Genomic DNA, 24,513 nt, shown 5'->3' with positions numbered 1-24,513 from the left:
AAAACCGAATCTAAGCTGTTGTTCAGCTACTGTGAAATAAGAATCGATTTACAAGTGTACTTTGATGAAATGGACGTTCGGAGAATTTTTCTTCCTAGAACTTTCCACAAAAACTGCAAAGTGGTAAAACAAAAACAAAAAAAAAAAAAAAAAAGAAAAGTAAACTGAGTCCGTAAATTAGTTCACTTGTGGCCAAAAAATTTTTGTTTTACAATCAGTTTAGTTTTGAAAGCGCGGTTTTGAATTTATATGGTGAAGTTTCTTTTTATTTCGCCATTGAAACGTTCTTTATCGTCATGGCCTCTTTTATGTATTTTTCTGATTGACTTTCAGTTTCACCTACTCACCAACTTTTGTTTTAATTTCAGTGTGTGATGGTCGAGTATCTCAGTTTCAATCATTGAGAGTTTTAAAAGGTTTCTACTTTCATCAAAATATCCTGTTCTGATTAAATTAGCTTGTTATATTAATTGCCATAGTTATTGTGTGCTCTTCTTATATCACTGTTTTGTATTCAAATTTAAATTTAACTATTCTAGACTTCCCTCATAGCGTAGAATTAGCGTTTTACTCTCCTCTTTTTCTTTTTATGTGTGCATTTGTGCTTCAGCTTTCTTGCTGACCTGCATCTGAATTTATTTCCATTTAATACTGATGTCAACTGGCTGCCTGGCTCCACTAGCCCCTATGGTTATTCCAGGCAGCCAGTACTCCAATTATTACTTTTAATATTTTCTTTGTTGTAATCTTATTTTTCAGCAAGAGTGAGTACAAATAAAGATTGATTGATTGATTGAATATGCCTACCATTGTAAGATCCCAGACTCAGCTTGTATTTGCTTGCCTCATCACCAACGGCAAATGAGTCATACTTGGTGTAAGCTGTATTTCCGCCCCAGTCTTCAAGATCCACTCGCAGCCTGCTTCCTTCTTTTGTCAGGCGATGAATCTTGTCCAATCCGAGCCAAAATTCACCACTCAGGTTCCCAAAGCCTCGTTTGTAGTCGTCCCAGCCGCGGTAGAAATCAACCAAGCCGTCTAATCTCTTTTGAAACACAGTCCACCCCCCATCGGCTGTTGTTTGGTCACAGTACACATCAAAGGCACCGCCATTGTCGGGGTTGATCGTGTAAACAGCGCTGCTTCGTTTACCAGCTTTGTAGAGTTCTGAGCAGCTCTTGTAAACTGCAACAACAAAATAAATTTGGTTAAAATTGTACCCGGACGCCTCAAACAAAGATGAGGGAAGCCAGTGGTCTTAAGGCCTGAGTCTATTTACCTTTCTCGTTGGCAATTTGTCATGGTTGCTACCCAAAGAACAATTTGACTATTTCTCATTTTCTGATCTACTCACACTTTTCCAGTTGATATTCTTAGTTTATTCTTTTTTGTAGCCAAAACATGCTGTAATGGTGTAGATTTGTTTTCAGAAACTTCAAGCTAAAGGAAGAAAGACGAGTACATAAAGATAAAATCAGTCTATATGTATGATTTCTTTCGATATACGACACAAATTTTGTGAAATATTCGTTTCCCCGTTGTCGGGTTGAAATCGTTGGCCTTTCCCTGGTCAGCGTTTGAAAAATATTCTGGACTTACCGTGAGGTTATAAATATTTTCGGAAAGTGCCTGAATTTTACGTATAACCACCTTTGTACGGGCTATTTCTCTTGTTTGTGTAGCTCGTTCGTTTCTTCGGAATTCCGATGAGTTTATCTCCAAATTTCAGGAAGAAGCCGAATTCACTTGTAAGAATTTCAGAACGAAGGAATGAAACAAGGCTCTACTGATCAAATACAGCAGACTGAACTTCATATACGTTTACCTTGTAAATTGTTGTTTAAAAAATAGACCTGAGAAATAAATCTTTACCAGAAGAAAGACCGCTTTCTTTCTGTCAAGGCCATATCGTGTAATTTTAAGACTGTCATAAGTTAAATGTGAAGACAATATCTTTAAGAATAGTTTGAAAAGTTTAGAAAACCTTACTTGTTGTATTCAGTACACCTAGCAAGATAGGATCATCTCTTGCATCTAGTTAATAAAGAAGTGTACGTTTAAGAAATAGACATAGTGGGAAAAATGTCTTAAAACCCGCAAAAAGTCTGGCTCCAAGGCATTGAAGGGATGGGAGAAAGCTAGGAAAATGTCTTTAAATCAGTGTCTAGAGGACTGTGAATTTTATGTAATCAAAATTAAACTATAAAGGAAGTAAAGAGAGATGTAAAGAATCGACCATATAAGAGGACACAGAAAAAATCTGACCCCCAGATGGGATTCGAACCCACGACCCCCGTGTTCTAGATCGAATGCTCTAACCTCTGAGCTACTGAGGACTCGTTGGCGAGCACTGTTAAAAAAGGAGTATTTAGAGGCTAAGAAAGTGAATCAAAGATTGGAAAGGTTTTCGGAGAAATCCTTTCTCGTGCAAATACCGTACTATTCTTTGAAACCCAGTACTGATTGATTCTCAGAATAATGCTCCGGAAGCTGTCAAAGTGATTTCAGTTCGTGAAAGAGCGCAGGTGTTACGGCCACGTCCACGTGGTCAATTTCCTCTTTGTTTCTGAAAACTGAAACAACATCGATATTGTTCATGTCCTTTTATTCCTGGCTTGCACGCCTTCAAGGTGTATTCAAGCACACACATAGTACATGGGTTGGATGGGTAGTCCACACTGCGGCCAATGCCATAATGTTTGGCATGCTGGCATCATCCCAAATAATACTGGGGCTGGGTATGCTGTCCCTGAAACAGTAGTTATGGCAGGGTAGTACACAAGCTGGCCTGGGACATCGTACATCAGACAAACAGGAGCTCTCCGGAGACTTTGTGACCGGCGTTCCTCAGTGTCATTGGCTCCCGGGACCTGGGACTGCTCCGACTCGTCGGCTCCCTCAAAAGTCGCATGGACACTCCTGGTTGGTGCATAATCATAAGGCGGCATGAGGACATCCTGCTGTGGATGGTTATGGTTACAATAACCAAGGTGTCTTGGTTGTCCGACGGTTCTGCAGGTGAATGCTCACTGGTACTGGTCTGGGCACATGGTTGCAGTTGGCTTGGCACAAGTGATGGTATGTCGTCATTGCTGTTGTCTTCGTCTTGACTAGCCAGGCACGAGTCTTGGTCAAAAGACTGCTTGTTCTTTGGCGCATTTATCCGCTTACGCTGTCTACGACCACTTTAATTTGAGGGGTTTTAGAAACTTGCAGGTTGGGTTCGTCCACAGGTAAGTAAGTACATGGTAATAGTAAGTTACGGTGTAGGACTCTCGGTTTGTTGGCTCCTGATTCTGGTCGGACTTCGTAGACTGGTATGCCATTGCCCTGTTGCTCAACTACAATATGTACCTCGTTTTCCCAGTCCTCCTCTTTCACTCAGGTTGCGAACGAGCACTCTGTCTCCAGGCATGACCACAATGTTTCGCACCTTCTTCTAATACTGCTTCTTCATTCGCTGAGCATTCCGCTGGGCAGTTTCTGAAGCTATCTTGTAGGCTTCTGACATAGCATTTCGCAATTTCTTAACATATTCTGGGTAGGAACTAAATCCAGTAGGTGGCTTCAGGTTAAAAACACGTCAATAGGGAGACGCGGGGATCTGCCAAAAAGAAGTAAGAACGGGGCATAAACTGTAGAGTCGTTCTTGGCTTAGGTGATCTCGAACTCGCCACCTTGACTTCTTCCTTTCTGGCAGAATCCTGAGCATTGAGAGTGATGTCCTGTTGAAGCGTTCAACCTGACCATTCCCCTGAGGGTGGTTAGGGGTTGTTTTTGAATGGCGGGCTCTAATGAGTTTATCCCGACTGTAAAACAGTCTGTTCTCAAATTCACCACCTTGATCGTGGTGGATTGTTTCAGAATCTGTGGGAATTGTGTTAACGCACTATTTGAAAGGTACATATATTATACATTTTTGGTGATAGGCATACTTTTGAAAACTGGATCTGACCAGTTGAAGTATATTTGTAGAGTTTTAATCTTCCCTTCGCGGTCATGTGACATCATCGATAATATCATGCTCGAGAAGTAGATACCACTTATTAACTCGTTTCTCTGTAATCTTTCTTTCAGCAAGATTTAACTACATTTTCCTAGTTATTTTTAATAAAACAATTATCGCACTCCCACTTGTTGGATATGGAATTACAATTGGTACTGCGCGCCTCGTTGCCTATAGATTATCTCATATTCCAAGCGCTCGCGAAAAATAATTGTTAATTAAACCGTGATAGACAAATTGGTTTTATTTTTACAGAGGCGAAGATAGATGTTATTCATTCGTGACGAGTTTTTTTTAATGTTTTTATTGACTTTCAAAAATTTTTATGCGACAGTTCAAAAACATGGAAGTTTTGTCTCCACTTCACAACATAAAGAAGCATACGAAGTAAGTAGACGAATAAGTTTAGGGAGGGCCTGGCAAGGCAGAGACAATTAACTCAGACGGCACCAAGCACTTGAACGCCAATGCTCGAAAACGCGCACTATGACGAATGAACCCACTTGAAAGAATAAACGAAACAGTGACCAATAGGTTTCAATAAAACTAATTTCAGGCGTTCAAAGGTTTGATTTTCATCTCAGCTCGTTTTACGGAGTAGTGATAACCCTTCCAGTGCTTCCAGTTGACACCGTCACCGAACGAAGAGTGTTTGCCCTTAAGATAGCGGCCGTTCAGGTTGGAGTGGTGACAGTCATTGTACCACCAGGCTCCCTTGAATCGTGTGGTACAATTCTTGTCGTTGTCTCGATCTTTGGTTGTGAACGCCATGCCACGATGATAAGAAAGCGAGTCACCAGCAGTTCCTAGGTAAACACAAAAGAGAAGAATTTAAAAGGTACAGGGCAATGATAGTATGTTTCCTAAAATAAGAATACCTGCATGTGATTTGGATTTTGCATCAATTCGGAACTAAAAAGCATCTGTACAAACTTTCAGTAAGTATTACAAGAAAGTAATACACGCACTAGTAACATTGAAGATGAAATAAAATATGATTAAGTCGATAGTAAAGAAAAATATCTATTCCTTGAGGTAGTATCATTATTTTCTTAATTCTTGAGTATTTAAAGCAAGTTCACAAATCACTTAAATTGGTGCAATTTTTGTCTTGAATATTTCTTGCAAAAACGAGTTTGGCTAATAACAGGCAAAATTTAGGGAAAACCATTAACAGATCTGAAGTGGTAAAGAAGTCAATTACGTATGCTTGACAGGATAATGTAATTCAGTACTATATCTAATTTATTGCCATTATTGCTACAAAAACCGAATCTAAGCTGTTGTTCAGCTACTGTGAAATAAGAATCGATTTACAAGTGTACTTTGATGAAATGGACGTTCGGAGAATTTTTCTTCCTAGAACTTTCCTCAAAAACTGCAAAGTGGTAAAACAAAAACAAAAACAACAACAACAACAAAAAGAAAAAAACAGAAAAGTAAATTGAGTCTGTAAATTAGTTCACTTGTGGCAAAAAAAATTTTGTTTTACAATCAGTTTAGTTTTGAAAGCGCGGTTTTGAATTTATATGGTGAAGTTTCTTTTTATTTCGCCATTGAAACGTTCTTTATTGTCATGGCCTCTTTTATGTATTTTTCTGATTGACTTTCAGTTTCACCTACTCACCAACTTTTGTTTTAATTTCAGTGTGTGATGGTCGAGTATCTCAGTTTCAATCATTGAGAGCTTTAAAAGGTTTCTACTTCCATCAAAATATCCTGTTCTGATTAAATTAACTTGTTATGTTAATTGCCATTGTTATTGTGTGCTCTTCTTATATTACTGTTTTGTATTCAAATTTAAATTTAACTATTCTAGGCTTCCCTCATAGCGTAGAATTAGCGTTTTACTCTCCTCTTTTTCTTTTTATGTGTGCATTTTTGCTTCAGCTTTCTTGCTGACCTGTATCTGAATTTATTTCCATTTAATACTGATGTCAACCGGGTGCCTGGCTCCGCTAGCCCCTATGGTTATTCCAGGCAGCAAGTACTCCAATTATTACTTTTAATATTTTCTTTGTTGTAATCTTATTTTTCAGCAAGAGTGAGTACAAATAAAGATTGATTGATTGATTGATTGATTGATTGATTGAATATGCCTACCATTGTAAGATCCCAGACTCAGCTTGTATTTGCTTGCCTCATCACCAACGGCAAATGAGTCATACTTGGCGTAAGCTGTATTGCCGCTCCAGTCTTCAAGATCCACTCGCAGCCTGCTTCCTTCTTTTGTCAGGCGATGAATCTTGTCCAATCCGAGCCAAAATTCACCACTCAGGTTCCCAAAGCCTCGTTTGTAGTCGTCCCAGCCGCGGTAGAAATCAACCAAGCCGTCCAATCTCTTTTGAAACACAGTCCAACCCCCATCGGCTGTTGTTTGGTCACAGTACACATCAAAGGCATCGCCATTGTCGGGGTTGATCGTGTAAACAGCGCTGCTTCGTTTACCAGCTTTGTAGAGTTCTGAGCAGCTCTTGTAAACTGCAACAACAAAATAAATTTGGTTAAAATTGTACCCGGACGCCTCAAACAAAGATGAGGGAAGCCAGTGGTCTTAAGGCCTGAGTCTATTTACCTTTCTCGTTGGCAATTTGTCATGGTTGCTACCCAAATAACAATTTGACTATTTCTCATTTTCTGATCTACTCACACTTTTCCAGTTGATATTCTTAGTTTATTCTTTTTTGTAGCCAAAACATGCTGTAATGGTGTAGATTTGTTTTCAGAAACTTCAAGCTAAAGGAAGAAAGACGAGTACATAAAGATAAAATCAGCCTATATGTATGATTTCTTTCGATATACGACACAAATTTTGTGAAATATTCGTTTCCCCGTTGTCGGGTTGAAATCGTTGGCCTTTCCCTGGTCAGCGTTTGAAAAATATTCTGGACTTACCGTGAGGTTATAAATATTTTCGGAAAGTGCCTGAATTTTACGTATAACCGCCTTTGTACGGGCTATTTCTCTTGTTTGTGTAGCTCGTTCGTTTCTTCGGAATTCCGATAAGTTTATCTTCAAATTTCAGGAAGAAGCCGAATTCACTTGTAAGAATTTCAGAACGAAGGAATGAAACAAGGCTCTACTGATCAAATACAGCAGACTGAACTTCATATACGTTTACCCTGTAAATTGTTGTTTAAAAAATAGACCTGAGAAATAAAACTTTACCAGAAGAAAGTCCGCTTTCTTTCTGTCGAGGTCATATCGCGTAATTTTAAGACAGTCATAGATTAAATGTGAAGACAATATCTTTAAGAATAGTTTGAAAAGTTTAGAAAACCTTACTTGTTGTATTCAGTACACCTAGCAAGAGAGGATCCTCTTTTGCATCTAGTTAATAAAGAAGTGTACGTTTAAGAAATAGACATAGTGGGAAAAATGTCTCAAAACTCGCAAAAAGTCTGGCTCCAAGGCGTTGAAGGGATGGGAGAAAGCTAGGGAAATGTCTGTGAATCAGTGTCTAGAGGACTGTGAATTTTATGTAATCAAAATTAAACTATAAAGGAGGTAAAGAGAGATGTAAAGAATCGACCATATAAGAGGAAACAGAAAAAATCTAAGCTCCAGATGGGATTCGAACCCACGACCCTCGGTGTTCTAGATCGGATGCTCTAACCTCTGAGCTACTGAGGACTCGTTGGCGAGCACTGTTAGAAAAGGAGTATTTAAAAGCTAAGAAAGTGAATTAAAGATTGGAAAGGTTTTCGGAGAAATCTTTTCTCGTGCAAATACCGTACTATTCTTTGAAACCCAATACTGATTGATTCTCAGAATAATGCTCGGAAGCTGTCAAATGTCTAAGTGATTTCAGTTCGTGAAAGAGCACAGGTGTTACTGCAGACAGAAGGCTCGCTTCTACTGTAATGACAAAAGTTTAACAACTAGAGACACGTCTTCGGATAAAGGATTAAGGGAGGATTACACCTAAACGCCATTTTTCCGTCACTTGACATGGCTTTAATGGAAATATCTCGTTCACGTTTCAAGCAATCCAAAAACTCTATCATCATCCGGTGAATCTGTGTTGTGGGTGTTTTGTGAATTTTTGGGTGATTTTTGGGTATATTTGCGAGGAGTAGTTTTTCTAGAAGGATTGGTAAAATTAAGAGAAATAAGAAATATTGATTCAAAAGATTTAGTGAAGTTTTGAAATTAGAATTTGTAGTTAATAATTAATAGATGGATACCAAGTTAGTCCACTAGCAACCTGGGGTGCTCTTGCGGTATCGGTATCAACTGTCTGTTGGTGTTCCAAAAATCATTTTCTTTCTTCTATCTCTTCTTAAAACCTCTTCAAATTTCATTCAAATTTAGGTGTAATCGCCCCTTAAGGCCAAAAGTAATTCGGAAACGATAACTACACTCAAAACTGTACAATGCAAAGTAATTAAATAGAACAAAGTCTCCCGAAATGATTTGCGAAAAGAAAGCCTGAAAAAAACCCAGGCTTTAACGGGATTCGAACCCATGACCTCTGCAACGCCCGTGCAGTGCTCTACCAAATGAGCTATCAAGCCAACTGGGAGCTGGTCATATTGTGAGTTCGTAATATACCCGTGGAGGATGAATTAGTGAATGTGAATAAATGAGACATATATATTTGAACCGCGGGTGGAAGATTAAATTGAAGGGGACTCTCTCAATAGTTTAGGCAACTTAAGCAGTTGCAAGAAGGAAGCCTGAACAAAATTCAGGTTAGGTTCTACTCGCAACTTCTAGCTAAGCAACCTGGTCATCCAACTTTCGGTGCAAACAAAATTGGAACCTTTTTTGGCAAGAACAAAGTCTAACGGCCTTCTTTTAAACGTAAGCATTTTTTTGCCAATATCCAAAAACAAAAAAACAAAAACCAAAAACAACAACAACAGAAAAAAACAAAACAAAAAACGAGAGGCAAAAACGGATCAAATGAACTCATTTTTATCCGTAACTTTTTAAATTTTCATCGAAACACAAAAATGCATGCTTACTCTTTTTCGCGAAATACTTATAAGAAAAATTTATAAGACAATTTACTATACATTTTGCTCCAATTTTCTGTTTTGGCTCACGCGACTATGGCAGTTGGTCTAATGACGTCATCGATAGAACCATACTTACCCTAAGTATAATTCCTACCGTGAAGAAGGTTTGGAAATACCTCTCAATTATCATTAAATTTGGTGAACTTTCGCTTTGAATTTCCCCAAGAATTACTAATGGTTTGCGAAGCTGGTATCAAACACTCGAAATAGTGTTTCATTTTGATTTCTAAACACCTCGAAGTTGATTGTAAAAACTCGACAGCGCCCAATGTTTTCGAATTGAACAGCCTTCCTCGTGTTTGAGTATTGCACCTTAAATCGTTTCTACGTCCGAACTTGAATTCAATTCGAAGGTGCTTTGGCAAAACCAAAATTTTGTGGAAAAAGGAACTGTCAAACTGTCACACCTCTTTGAATTTTCCAAAACTTCCGGCTTTCGTCCATTGTGCATCGTCACGATTTGCGCTAAAATTTACTGGTGGTACTAGAAAATTCTATGTTAAGTGCTGCCTTAATTAAAGTAGACTAAAGTACAGAGCGAAGGAAACGAATAAGATTCTGGGATACGAATATGATGTAGATAAGATGTCGATCAGTTCTATGTGTTGATATTTATTCATGAGGTTTATCTTCTGATTTTAAAACCGATATCAAGTGCAAAGAATACATCCTACCCATTTGAACTTCACATTTGTCTCCACTCCACGGCAGTTTGCACGAACAGGAAAAAGTTTCCTTTTTCCTTTCAAACAAACAAGAACCTCCGTTGAGGCAGCCGGTCATCAGACAACCCTGAAAAATTTACAACGTTGTGAGATGATTCGCAAGAGTGCCTTTTTTTTTTCAGTATATTATTTGTTTAGCATGTTTCAACTATATTTTGCTTTCAGAAAGCCTGAACTTACCTTGAGGAATATTGGGAAAGTAACACCTGGTTGATCAACAAGCTCATTGTCTTTCTTGATAGGGGCGTTCTCGTGCTTGTTCAGTTCACAAGTTCCCTTGTCACTTTGCTTGAGAGAACCCTTGAAGTTTGCGGAAGTACACCATGAGTTTCTCAGACATGACTGGCTGCACGACATTAAGTTGGGAGACGGAAAGGTTTTAACAACATGACCCGTTAGTCGCTTGTTGTGCCTCGCTTTAACATATGCAGATCGCGATAAAGGGATTTCTTCAACAGCGCAAACAGTAGCGCTGATAATAACCTCTTGCAAAACGATAAGCAACCAAATGATCTTTGGACGATTTAGTAGCACGGTAGATCTCACCATGATGTGCTATCATTAAGGACAGTGAGTGAAGTTTGTTTCGGCTGTCCTTTTATTTATTTATTTTTTAACTGCGAATAACTTAACAAAAGCACTTAACTAGTTTTAGTATTTAGCATAACAAAGAGTGAAGCCGCGTCTGATTGATTTTTTGGCGAGCTATTAATTGACTTGTTTGTATTTAGCGTGGATGAGGGAATTAAGGTTGCGTTGCGTAGAAATGAATGTTTGGTTTTATCAACAGCGTTAATTTGGCCAACGGCGTTAATTTCCAGAGTTAATATGCCCACCGTTAAGATACGTTTGAGAAAAGCTTGAAAACTAACCGTTCCAAATTGCCAGGGAAATAGTTGTATCATTAAGGATACAATAAAGGTAGAAGTCTAGCGTTACCGCCATAATTAATTGACACTATACATACGGTTCTTGGTATTTAGTTGGCGTTTTGACGTCAGCCGAATTTTTTTGGCAGAAATTATAGTTCTATCAGGCAGGTGCTGATAAGTTTGTATAAGCAACAAAATAAAAAGATATATAATTTTTTAAGTCCACTCTTTCATGCCACACAACTTTCACTGTTTTATTCTGATTCATTTTTTATAATGTAAGGTATGTTCCTTACGTAAATGTGATAAAAGTATAGAATTAAAAAAATGGTTAAAAGCACTGCAAGACAAATTATTCAACATAACAAAGATAGACCTGGGGTTTATTCAGACTGACATCCTGCGAAATTTTACCTTGACTTCTTTGCATTAATTTGTATTTTTCCAACAAATCGCGCGTCTAGGAATAAACTTTCTTGGCAAACTGGTGGCCACGGGGAAATGCCTGTAAAACTTAAAGAGATATATAGCCTTTGCCTTATAGAATTCTGTGAATTTTTCGGTGAGACAGTCCAAAAATATGGAAATTTTGCCTGCACTTCACAACAAAAGTAAACACACAAAACTAATAGACAGATAAGCCTGGCAAGAGCCATCCCGAACTTCTCTACATTAATTTTAAGGCAAACTGATTACAAGGCTGACACTACGGAAAAGGCCGATTTATTTGGGCCAATATTTCAATTAGTACCACTAGCCTTCTTCAGGAACAGAGTAACAAGAAGACTGCCATATTGTTAGCCCTATAATCACTTTAGTTTTAAACGTAAAGTGACTTCTGGCACGTGCATCTCTTCTACAAGCGATCATGCAACAAAAAGTATAAAGAACAGCTTATCTGTGCGTCGTGTGGTCTCCTGCATTCAAGAGTTAATGAATTTGTGGTTATACAGTAACAGGATATATTGCTACGTACAAACAGTGAGATCCCAGACCTAAAACTATGCTGTCAGTGATAAACAAGAGCTATTTCTGAATCAGTTAACATATGTATAAATCGCGTAAGTTGAATCTGGAGAGCAAACAGGTGCCAAGACATCGCTAAAAACTAGCAGACTAAACAAACTTTCTTTCAGACTGCCAGTAAGCCCGTGGCTTCATGTCAAACCGCCAGCTAGGCGGGGGAGTCCACGTTGAACAAAATTCCCCAAGTAAAAATCTGGCCAGTATTTAGGCAAAAACAAATAAAGTCTTAGTCAAAATACCAATAAGGATGCTGAACAAAGCGCTCTTCACAAACAGCCCAAAGGACAGGCCATTAAGGCGAAAGAGCGAAATGGGAAGTCTAACATTTCCGGATACTACACAAGTCGGGAAAGCTTGACAAAGAACCCATTTCCTATTATCCCCAAAACTGAGTTACCTGCATAGCTCTGAGCGATATACTGAGGAGTACATTAACTATAACTTACAAATTCTAAGCTAGAAAGATGGAACGAAAAGACAAACGGAGCTGAGCAACCGCTCACAAAAAGGTGGCGGATTTGAACGAAGGACAGAAAAAACGTCAACCTGCCACTAAAAACCCCTAGTCATCCTAGTCATGATAAAGCTGGTCAGGATGATTAACTGAGAAATGAAAGGAACACTATTGGAATAATAGGGTGCAAAATATCAAACGTCAGACACACTTTTGAGCCTGCATTGATATGTGGTGCCTTGTGCAGATGAATTTGATCTTGAAACTCAAGCACAAACAAGCAAATAGGAAAAAGCAGTGACCAGTAAAGAGAACATTTCTCGTACATGTAGATCCGAAGATCAGCTGATGCAAGTCTTGATTCACTACAAAAAGCTAGTTTTCAACAGAGTTAACAACAGAGTCGTCCACTCGCAAAGTGTACGCCAACATCTGTCACTAGTGTAACAATGGAAAGGAGCACTGCTTAAGGTTATTCCAAACCTTCGAGTATGTTTCCTCAGAAAAATTCTTTGTGTGCGCGCTGCTTTAATTTATAGAAATACCAGAAAACCATACATATCACTGTAAAGCTAATAAACTGTAGAATCTGAAATAACGACGCCTCATAACGGCGTTGATTTACTTTGCATTATTTTTCCGGCAACAACTTTATTTGCCTTGATTTAATTTATTGTTTGTGTAGAATAATCAGAATAATCCGAGAAGGATTAAAAAGGATTTTAAAATCCTTATGGCAGCTTTAGGCCACACTACTTCAGTATGAGAACTTCATGAAAGCCTGATGAACTCTGAACTAAAATCTAATAAGAGAACAACTTTGAACTCCTGTTGAAGATGAAATAATACAAACACCATTTATTGTCTTCAGAAACTTTAACAAATGACCTGAACTGTTCAGGGAAACCTGTGACATTGCTCATGTTCTATAATACACTTTTCGTAAATAATAAATAGAGTGTTACTGTCCGGCCTCAGTAGAGACAATTAACTCAGACGGCACGAAACACTTGAACGCCAATCGTTGAAAACATGCACCATAGCAAAACAGGCCACTAAAAAGAATAAATGAAAGTGAATTCAAAGTTTCAAGAAAACTAATTTCTAGGCGTTCACAGGTTTGATTTTCATCTCAGCTCGTTTTACGGAGTAGTAATAACCCTTCCAGTGATTCCAGTTTACACCGTCAGCAAAAGAAGAGTGTTGGCCCTTAAGATAGCGGCCGTTGAGGTTGGAGTGGTGACAGACATAGTACCACCAGGCTCCCTTATATTTTGTGGCACAATTCTCACCATCTTTGTCGTTGTCTCGATCCTTGGTGCTAAACGCCATGCCATTTTGCCAAGAAAGTGAGTCACCAGCAGTTCCTAGGAAAAAAAAACACACCAGCGAAGTTTGTAAGGGTACAGGGCAATGATAATATGTGTCCTAGCATGAGAATACCAGTGATTTGGATATTACGCGAGACTAGCTTTATTGCACAAATTGATATAGCACCTGAGTGTTTTTTTTATTAAAAAAAAATTAAAAAAAGTAAATATTCTAATAAATAAAAATAAATGAATATAAATAAAATAAATAAAATAAAAAATTAAAATAAGTAAAATAAAAAAATCAGTAAATATTACAAGAAAGTAACACAAGTAAAACTAAAAGTGAAATTTAAAAATAGATTGTAACAAAAAAAATTCCATTCCAAGAGCTAGGTAATATCGTTATCTACATGAAAATTGGAGCCTTTAAAGCAAGTTCGAAAGCCACTGATTAATTAGTACGTATTGGAGGTATTGGTGCAATTTTTCTCTGCAATTTTCTTGTATAACCGAGTTTGGCTAACAAGAAAATTGTGGGAAAATAATCATCAGATCTGCACTGATAAATAAGTGGCTTACCTGACAGCATAATATTTATGTAGTTACCAAATCTAATTTCTTTCCTTTAGTGTTGCAAAATCCGAGCCTAATAATTCTCGTTTCCTCATTTCCCGTTGATTTATGGCCCTAGCGCGAAATCAACGGGAAAAAACGACGATCCGTAACTTATAGTACGAACCGACAAAACGAGGTTAGCAAGATATTTGTTATATCTCGTGAGGTTAATCGGGCGCACGGGAATGGAAACTAGATGAAAGGGAACTAGTTCAAACTTTCACATTTAGCTGCCCTACGGTGAAATACGGCTCGCAAAATTTCACCAATCACTGCGCGCGTACTAACTGATATGGTTGCCGAAATGTAGCAAAATTCGATAAAAATTATTTTCATTCGTTACAAAAATATATTCTCATTCGATAAAAATATATCCATTCGATAAAGTCACGTGGTAACCTTAGGCCTGGTTTCAAATATGGCTTAATATATAGCTTAAATATGGCGACGGATGAACAAGTAGCCCAGATTGACTCCACGTGGGATGAGTTTTCCTCAGCTCTTACTTATCGGCGATGTGTCATCTACGAGTGCAATGGCTCGAATGTCAGCAGCAGTTTTATTTAATAAGTGGTGTACAAAGGAGATATATTTGACAAAATGAATGTATCCTGGACATCAAGACTCACTATAAGCCGACTGAAACCTTTCAATACACATACTATACCTCGTGTCACCCACCAGGAGAGGTTTTACTAAACCGGTGAAGCAATGAGACTTCTTACAACAAACTCTTAAAAGCTAATGAATGTTGTGCCGCTAGCACTAAGAGCACAAATGGATCAGAGTATTAACTCTGCAGTGTATGTTAAAGTGCTAAAGTGAACCCATGAATTTCCCACTGAACGTTAGCCGTAGCATAAGGAAATGGGAGACCGCACGAGGCAAAGAGGAAATATCTCCGACCTCGGTGGGAGTCGAACCCACGACCTCCGGATTTGATCGTCCGTTGCTCTACTGACTGTGCCACAAGGCAAGACGGGAGCAAGTAGTGAGTACTTGGGTACTCATCCCACGGGAGCAGGTGCAGTGGAACCCGGTTATTAATACCGACACCACGGGGGCATGCTAAAGTGTCCGTATTATTCGGGTGTCAAGTGTCAAGTGTGCTTTTCATCGGTACAAACAAAACTGTCCGTATTATCGGGGTGTCCCGAGAGCGGGGTTCCACTGTAGTGAGTACTTCGAGACTCATATTATCCCACGTGGAGTCAACTTCATCCGTCGCCATGTATAAGCTATGAAACCAGGCCTAAGGTTACCACGTGACTTTATCGAATGAATATATTTTTTATTGAATGAAAATATACTTTATGGAACAAAGATATATTTTATCGAATGAAAATATATTTTTTTTTATCGAATTTTGCTACATTTCGGCAACCATAAACTGAGAAATATAGGGTAATATTTAAATTAGTTTACTTGTGCCAAGAATTTGACTAAGATTTCCTTACTGGAATTTTCAAGTTTTGAAAGCGCAGTATTGAATTTCCCTCGTGAAGCTTTTTTTAGATCGTCATTGAAACGTTGCTTTATCAGTAATGGTCGATTATAAGTTTTTTCCAATTGAGTTTTAGTTTTGCCCACAAACTCTTTGTTTTAATTTCAGTGTGTAATGGCCGAGTATCACAGTTTCAATCATTGAGAGCTTTAAATTGTTGCTACTGCCATCAAAATATCCTGTTCTGATTAAATATGCCTACCACTGTATGATCCCAGACTCAGGTTGAATTTGCTCGCCTCGTCACCAACTGCAAACGCGTCATATTTGGCGTAAGCTGTATTTCCGCTCCAGTCTTCAAGATCCACTCGCAGCCTGCTTCCTTCTTTTGTCAGGCGATGAACCTTGTCCAATCCGAGCCAAAATTCACCACCCAGGTTCCCAAAGCCTCGTTTGTAGTCGTCCCAGCCACGGTAGAAATCAACCGAGCCGTCCAATCTCTTTTGAAACACAGCCCAACCCCCACCGTCTGTTGTTTGGTCACAGTACACATCAAAGGCACCGCCATTGTCGGGGTTGATCGTGTAAACAGCGCTGGTTCGGTTACCAGCTTTGTAGAGTTCAGAGCAGCCTTTGTAAACTGCAACAACAAAATAAATTTGGGTTAAAGTTGAAACCGGATGCGTCAAGAAACAAAAGAAGAAAAAAGCTGAACAAAGAGTCATAACGGATTCAGCAGCCAATGTTCTTTGAAAAAGGTCCATTTATGTTTGTCGTTGACTCCTTTTTTCTTAAGAGATTTACAAGTTGGTTTTCTCATTCTCTTAGTTTATTCTTTTTTGTAGCCAAAACATGCTGTTATGATGAAGATTTTTTTTTCCAGAAATTTCAAGCTAAAGGAAGAAAGAAAGAGGAGTACATTAAGATTAAATCGGCTCACACAAATGGATTCTTTCTAGAACGAAAATAATTCATGCGAAATATTCGTCCCCCTTTGTCGGGCTGTAATCGTTGGTCTTTTCCAGGTCAGCTTTTGAAACCATAAGTAAGAAGACATTTAATATTTTCGGAAATTGCTTGATTTTAAACCACCGCCCGTTTATCGTGTTTGTGTTACTTCGGAATTCCAGTGAGTTTATTGTCAAATTTCAGGAAGAAGTCGAATTCACTTGTAAGAATTTTGGAAGGAATAAATTAAATAAACTTTAACTGATCAAATATAGCAGGGTGAGCTTTGTTAATAAAAAATAGGAAGAGCCTTTTAAGTTAATACGCGCAACGGCAATTTTGGCTCGCAAGTTTTGGCCGTCAAAATTTGTTCATCAATTTATAACTCATGAATCTGCGTTTAATCGAGGATCGACTTCGTGCAACAACTTCGAGATCATTGGTCAAAAGAAAGTATGAAAAAGTAAATACCAAGTATAGCTGAAAATTATGATTGTTACCAAATTAATGGGAAGAATCCATCAGTTAGGAACGCGTATAAATATGGACAGAGACACTGAAAATGTTCTTCACTTGAAGAAACGCGTTTTATTGCAAACAACGCGTGTTTAGGCCAACAGAGCACAATTTACGTGTCAACGTTTTCGGCTTAGAAAATAAACGAGTTCGAGTACTTATGGGAATCCAATTCACAAGACATTACAGGTTTGATTGTGAACTTGTACTTAGGCTTAAATACTGAATTGAACGATTCTTCGTATTCTACCGTGGCCTAGAAGGGACTTTAGACTTCAGAATTAAGTTCAACTTGAACAGCTTTAGACAAAACAAGTTTTTCCCAAACTAGTCCTCAAAAAAATTGTTCCCACTGGAAGTCTTGTCAATATTTGAGCCGGCAGTTCACTTCTGCTGGTTAAGACTTAACACAACAGAATAAAAGCTATTTTTTGAAGTCAGAGGGAACATAATTTAAAGGCAATTCAAGAAACTAGAACGGAACTGAGTGTTTACTTTAATTTTTGCTGCCACCGGCGCCTTGTGCAATGGTTTGTAAAACACGCAGATGAAAGTTTTCTCGTTTCTGATCCTGTTCTGCTTCGAACCGTCGTCTTTTCTCTTCTTGCTCGGCTTCTTGTTTACGTCTTCGTTCTTCAGACTCCAGGAATCGTCTCTCGGACTTTTGCTGAATTTCAAAAAATTTATCCATGAAACTTTTCATTTTGTCAGCAGATGTTGACTTTGGCTGTTTTCTTTTCTTGCTTGCGTTGTTCTGAATTCTTTTCAGAAGCGGTAGGTAGGGTAGGTGCATCGTCGTCCTCGCTACCATTGACAGAGACGTAAATAAGCTACGCCAGTTCGCGGATAAAGATACATGCAGATTACTCGAAAGTTATCTAACGGGGCGAAGACAGCGAGTAAAACTTGGCGGCGAGCATTCCTCATGGCAACCAGTTACGAAAGGGATTCCACAGGGGTCTATTTTAGGGCCCCTACTGTTCAACCTCTTTATGAATGATCTGCATGAAGTGCCTAAAAACACCACTTTATCCACATATGCCGATGACACTCAAATATTTTACGCGGGTAATAATGAAGTGGAACTCGAAAAGGCCATTAGCACTGATCTTAAAAGGGTTGATGAATGGTTTGACAAGAACAAAATGCAAAGAAATCCCAGCAAATACACAGCTATCGTATTCGGCAATCTACGAACTGGTCCACCAAGATTTGTATGCGAAAACACAGTCATCCCTTTAAACGAAAAGGTGGAATTGCTTGGTGTTACGATTGACAAAAAACTAAAATTCGATGCACACGAAGCAAAGATCTGTCGTCGAGTAAGTCAGCAAGTGGCTGTACTGAGAAGGATGAAGAAAATGCTGCCGTTCGAGACGCGTATGAAGCTGTACCAGTCGTCCATTGTACCGCACTTCAATTACTGCGCAGAAACATGGAACTTCTGCAGCAAGAGCGCAACCACTAAGTTAGAAAAACTCAATGAAAGAGCACTGAGATTTGTTTATAGAGATTTCAGCTCGTCGTATGAAATGCTACTTAAACAATTAATCTGGCTACCAAACGTTGTTAAATCAAAGATTGGCAAAGATAGTGACTACTGTATACAAAGTAGTTAATAGGCAGGGCGTGTCAGAATCACTATGCGATCTAGTGGAACTAAGGGAAAGTAATTATAATCTTCGAAGAGACAAAATCTTGACATTACCAAAAGTAAATTCGACTAAGTACGGACTTAAATCACTCAGATACGAAGGAGCCAATCTGTGGAATAAACTACCGAATGAATACCGAAAAGCGGACTCTTACAAAATGTTCAAGAAACAGATATTAGATACGGATTTGGCCGGCCGCTACATGTTGTAATCAAATGCTGATATATTTTTAAAACATTTTATACAATTTTATACTATATATTCAATAATCTTAGAAACATTGTAAATAGTATCTTTCTCATCTTTTTCAGTATTTTCATTTATCATTTTCATTACTTTTTCCTTTTATTATTATTATTACTATTTTATTTTGTGACTATTCCTGTAAAGTAGCTGGTTAGCTAAGTGTTTAGTCACGTTAATAAACTTACTTACTTACTTACTTACGTTTTCTGCAGTGACAGCCTTACACAAAAAACTCTCCTCATCCAAGCCGTCGACACTTGACAACACAGATTCGGTTTCCAGTGCATCCCACGTGTTGTCACAACTGCTTGACGATCTACCCGCAACTGACGACAGTGTTGACTGCGGATTTATACTTGGTTTGCGACCTAGCACTTTATCTATTTCCTCATAGAAGGGAAAAGAGTTTTTTCCTTGACCTGAGGTATTGTTCAGTGTTTTATCCTTCTTGTATTTCTGCTGCAATTTGTGCATCCTGGTCTTGCATTGGTCGCGGCTTCGACTGTAGCCGCTTTCTTGAAGTTTTATGGCTATGCCTTCTCAAATGTTTTTCTTACGACCCATGGATGCGAGCTGGCGTTGAATATCTTCTTCTGCCCAAACAACGATGAGTGTTTTCATCTCAACAAAGTCCCAGTTTTGTGTTTTCCCAGCGACCAAGGAAAAGCCACTGTCCGCCATCTTGAAGTTGTTTACAAAAACCACGATCAAAACTACCTCGCGAGGTGGTTTCGATGTTGGTTATTGTAAGTATGTTTCGATCTAGTTTCGCGGGTTCAGTCATCAGGTATGAACGCTTGTTTTAGTCAAACTTGTTTCAAACGTGATCAATTTAAACATGATTTGGCCTAGCGTGAACACGGTCTTAGTTTTGAAATCCTTTTTTTTTTTTTATCTAAGAACTGAAACCATCACTAAACAAACAGTGTGATTCAATCCGCGCTAAATTATTTGCTTAGATCAGCCTCATTATTGCTTCATTGTTTTATGTCCTTTTTTAACTTTATAAATACTTATCATTGAAATGTTTATCACATTTTCGCGTCAATGACATTCTTACCGATTTTTAATTGTTTGTTATATAATTATTTATGCTAAGGTTTTTATTTTTTACTCGAACTTGAAAATGGCCTTGTCGAGGTCGAAACGTCGTGACTTTTTAGCGTGTATTTTTTATCACAAAATCTTTTCTAAGAAATTACTCGTCGTAATTTCTAAAACGTCGAGAAAAGGAAGACTGTTCTACCGCTGTCAAGCTAAAGCAAAACAAATAAAGTGCTAGTCGAACCCTTTTAAATTTTCACCACCACCACCAAACAAGTGAAGATAGTTTAACCGGCCTTGTTTTATATGTCATTTTTTTTTCTCACTTGTATTCGTCGTCAATCGAAAATCTCATTTAGTTTAGTTTCAAGAAAAAATTAGTGTAGTTTTACAATGAGTTTAGTATAATTTATAATTTACTTATTAAAGTGGTTGATTTTGTAAATGTTATGTATTTACGTTTGTATATGTTATTTATTTACGTAATTTATTACTGACTGCTGTTCCCCTTTTCTCCGCCCGCCTCGACTAGCATCTGCTATTTGCGGGCGGAAATGTCTTGCCATGTAAATAACTGTTGTTAGAAATGTTTTGCGATGTAATATCGAGTAATTAAATTAATAGTATGTTATGAAGAAGAAATAAAAAAAAAAGAAATATCATAAAAATGGATGAGTAGCAAAGCTTGCTTAAATAAGTTTCCCCTTTTTATTTCTCTTCTATTGTGGGAATATTTTGGAAAGGGATATCTAGTTAACCCTATCTACAGTATCTTCGTCTTCCTTGAACGCAGGAGACCGTGTTTCGAATCCTGGCCGGTGAACCATATTTTCTCATAGTACGTTATGCCTTCCTTTTACACGTTGACTAACAAAAAGGGGGAGGGTGAGGGAGGTAGATTCTGTCTGCGACGACTTTGAACGTGAGTAACTTTTTAATATTTTAACAAATGCCACGAGGCTTGGTTACTTTTTCAGAAATTGATGTAGGAACAATTCGCTGTGTTTACTGTTAGTGTTCAGCGACTTTGATGTTACCATGGCAACCAATTTTTGACAGATCGTTTTATTCGAAAAACAGAAAATCCCATTTTTAAACGAAGAAAATTACTTTTCTTACAGTAACTTTTATGGTTTTAGAGGAATCCCCGTATTCCTAACATTTTCTCGCGAAATTTTTGAAAACCGTGCTCCGCACGGTTCGATAAATTCGCAAAATGAACTTGCAGTTCCTTCAAATCGCTTGCGCGTTTATCGTGTCGGATTAAAAATTGTACGCCTTTGCTTCTTAGAAAAAAGACTTATCTTAATAAATTTTCATTTAGGAAAGCTTCATTTGTCTGTTTGCTTTCACGTTTCATTGATGAAAGGTGAAAATTGCGTAAATCTTGCGTAAACAAACACATGTCCTGGCGGGCGGAAAGAATTCTCCCATGTAACGCGAGGATCAAATTTTCATAATTTTTTTAAATTTGAAAATGTTATAAAAAAAATTGGTTCATGTGCGTTCTTCGAGATATGAAGCATTTGGGAAGTTTGTATCTCTATGAAAGCACGCTGACGTATGAACCAATTGTGAAATGATTACTAGAAATTCCCCATTAGTGGTTTTTGTAGTTACTGGAGTACAAAAATCGCTCTTTTAAAATTATCCAGTTTCAGCTAAAGTTTGCAGAAACGTCTTCCAAAGTTTTTCTTAAACAGGGAAATCTAACAGCTATTCCGCTTATTCTTACGCCGGAATATAGTCAATCGAACGCGACCTAATTCCAGGGTTTTTGAGCTTGATATATGACCTGGACTTTAAATCGATATCGAGAACACAGAAAAGATCTTACCCATTTGAACTTCACATTTGTCTCCACCCCATGGCAGTTTGCACGAACAGGAAAAAGTTTCCTTTTTCTCGTCGAATAGACAAGAACCTCCGTTGAGACAGCCGGTCATCAGACAACCCTCAAAAAAAATGTACAACGACGTGAGATGACTTACAGCCGCATCCAAATTGTAAACTTCTTTTGTTTTAAATATATTATGTGTTTTGTACCCTCCAACTACACTTTGTTTTAAGAAATCCTAAACCTACCTTGAGGAACATTGAGAAAGTAACACCTGGTTGATCAACAGGCTCAATGTCTTTGTTGATAGGGGCCTTCTCATGCTTGTTCAGTTCACAAGTTCCCTTCTCACTTTGCTTGAAAGAATCCTTGAAGTTCGTGGAAGTACACCATGAGTTTCTCAGACACGAGTGGCTGCACGACATTAAATTGGGAGACGGAAAGGTTTTAACAACATAACCCGTTAGTCGCTTGTTGTGCCGCACTTCGACATATGCAGATCGTGATAAAGGGCTTTCTTCAACGGCACAAACAGTGGCGCTGACAATAATCTCTTGCAAAACGATAAGCAACCAAATGATCTTTGGGCAATATTGTAGCACGGTAGATCTCACCATGATGTGCTATCATCAAGGAGACAGTGAGTGAAATTTGTTTCGACCTTCCTCTTATTTATTTATTTTTAGCAGGAACAACTCTCAAAAAAACCTCTTAAACAGTTTTAGTATTTAGCATAACAAAGACTGTAGCCGCGTGTGATTGATTTTCTGAGGAACTATTAACTGACTTGTCAGTGTATTTAGCGTTATTATTTTATATGGGCTAAGCTAGCCAAACTTATGCCATTTTGACAATATTAACACCAAATAATTTAAGGTCGATTTTAAAGCTAAAAACTTTACGATGATCATCAAAGTTTGCGAACTGGATGAGGGAATTAGTTTCTAAATAAACTGTTGTGCTGTGTTGGCGGAGGATTGGAAACGAATGTTTGGTTTTGTCAACAGAGTTTTGATGAGGTAATTTAACCACCGTAAAGATAAGTCTGATAACAGCTGGAAAACGCAGTCTTCCAATTTACCAGGGAAATAGCTTTATTTAACGAAGTGGAGGTGAATAGTGATGAGCGAGGTAAATATCCATCACTTTCACCGACACTGAGGTGAATAATTGTTTTAGTATATACCACACAAGCTGAATAACTAGTGGACCAAAATATTATTTTATTTATGACAATATACTGACAAATGGTACAAAATTTTAAAACCTCGCGCGCCACGTGGTAAGCGATTTCTTATTGTAGAAAGTTCCGTCTCGCTTTCTTGCAGACAACTAAAACTTTTGGAGACACTTGCTCAGTTCCTACAGTACAATTTCTTCAATTTTTCTGGGAAATTCGTCTTGCTGTTGAAACCATGCTGAAAAACATTAGATCTTTCATTGTTTTCATTGTTATTTTAGTGCTCGTCAATTTTCTTAAAAAAAGGATTGTATTTTCATTTTTCGTCTTAGAGTATGAGGTTGAAAAGATTAAATAACTCACCATTTTTAAAATTAAAATGCCGTCAAACCAAACTTTGTTGCCATTTATGTATTTTTTTAACAGCCACCTCGTTTATCGAAATAATTTCCTCTTAAGTAACCGTGGCGAAACGGGAAGCCATCTTGTTTCTCTTCGGCTGCTCGGAGGTGAATAGTACTTGGCTAATCACCTCCGAGCTAGCCAATCACTGCGCGCGAAAAGAACTATTCATTTGTGTGGTATATACTAATACTTATTATACAATGATCAGTGTAAAACTCGCGTTGTGATTGGTGGAGCGGAGTTTGTGATTAGAGTATAGACGCACGATTGACATTATCGAGTGGTGTGTGTGACTGGCGCACGTGATCTGAGTCTAGAGTCCAGCCAGAGTGACTGGTCAACAAAGCTTTGCAAACTATTTTTGCGAGTAGCTGACAAACAAAGGCAAATTTTCGCAAGAAAGGAAAACTGTCCAACGAAATTGATAAAGACCGTTGGGAGTGACCTCAACTAGGTTTAAAAAATGAACTTTGTTGTGACGTGAAAAGGAAGCAAATATTTGTCCAAATTTGTCGACGATAGAAATCCGATAATGGCGATGGGACTGACAAGCTGTAATATTTTGGGGACAAGAAATTCTTACTGAAATAAAGGTGAGTTTTGAAAATAGTTTTGGTGAAATTGTTTCGGATTATACTCTAATTTGGAGGATCAGAACTGCGTGTGTGTGTAAATGGTCTGATGGTTTCCTTGAAAGTTTTTGAATCGACGTGATGCTCGCTAGCGAAATGAGGTCAAAAGAGTTGGTTATTGTGTTATTGTATAAAACAAGTAGATTCCATTTTGCCGTGGGTCTGTACTCCGATAACACGCAGAGGATATCAAAACGTGGTAAGAACATCAGTCACGCTACTCGCCTGTGGCTTGTAGGGTACTGCTTTGTTCTCACCACGTTTTGACGTCATCTGTGCGTTATTAGAATACAGACGCACGGCAAAATGGAATGTATTTGTTAAGCATAACAAAGATAAAAGTGAGGGTTGTTGACATCCTGTGAAATTTAACCTTGACCTCTTTGCATTTCATTGGCGCCGCGAGGCTGCCTTGGAATAGACCTTTTTGGCCAAGTATAAATTGTACATATGTCAGTCAGGAAAATACAATAAGTTTCGGGAGTCCACATTGGACAAAAAAAAATAATAAAATAAAATAAAACCTACAAACAGTTCACTCAAATTTACCAATTGGAAAAAAAAGCTCTTG

General features: G+C 38.1%; 1 protein-coding gene across 3 annotated transcripts; it reads right to left on the bottom strand.

The window, feature by feature from the left end:
- Positions 1 to 4,268: 4,268 nt before the first annotated feature.
- Positions 4,269 to 22,337, bottom strand: LOC146476176 (microfibril-associated glycoprotein 4-like). 3 transcript variants are annotated; one of them, XM_085114719.1, is made up of 5 exons: positions 21,974 to 22,337; positions 21,726 to 21,843; positions 15,742 to 16,119; positions 13,400 to 13,474; positions 12,939 to 13,162 (listed from the first exon to the last, which is right to left on the bottom strand). In XM_085114719.1, the coding sequence occupies exons 1-5, from the start codon at positions 22,148 to 22,150 to the stop codon at positions 13,095 to 13,097; spliced, it is 816 nt and encodes a 271-aa protein (XP_084970845.1). In that variant the 5' UTR covers positions 22,151 to 22,337; the 3' UTR covers positions 12,939 to 13,094. The 3 variants fall into 3 exon arrangements, with proteins under 3 accessions (XP_084970844.1, XP_084970845.1, XP_084970843.1); XM_085114718.1 differs by lacking the exons at positions 12,939 to 13,162; positions 13,400 to 13,474; positions 15,742 to 16,119; positions 21,726 to 21,843 and adding exons at positions 4,269 to 4,812; positions 6,110 to 6,487; positions 9,705 to 9,822; XM_085114717.1 differs by having other exon boundaries at positions 12,939 to 13,474.
- Between the last annotated feature and the right edge of the window lie 2,176 nt (positions 22,338 to 24,513).

This window comes from Pavona decussata, unplaced genomic scaffold, assembly GCF_977016875.1.
Source record: "Pavona decussata unplaced genomic scaffold, jaPavDecu1.1 SCAFFOLD_78, whole genome shotgun sequence".
NCBI classification, from domain to species: domain Eukaryota; kingdom Metazoa; phylum Cnidaria; class Anthozoa; order Scleractinia; family Agariciidae; genus Pavona; species Pavona decussata.
This window is presented reverse-complemented; position numbering and strand designations above follow the sequence as displayed.

Excerpts from the sequence above, each read along its gene's own strand:
- LOC146476176 (XM_085114717.1), bottom strand. The coding sequence starts at position 22,150 with ATGTCGTGCAGCCACTCGTGTCTGAGAAACTCATGGTGTACTTCCACG. Across the intron at positions 21,844-21,973 it reads CTTTCTCAATGTTCCTCAAG|GGTTGTCTGATGACCGGCTG; the intron begins GTAGGTTTAGGA and ends ATTTTTTTTGAG. Across the intron at positions 16,120-21,725 it reads CAAATGTGAAGTTCAAATGG|TTTACAAAGGCTGCTCTGAA; the intron begins GTAAGATCTTTT and ends TTGTTGTTGCAG.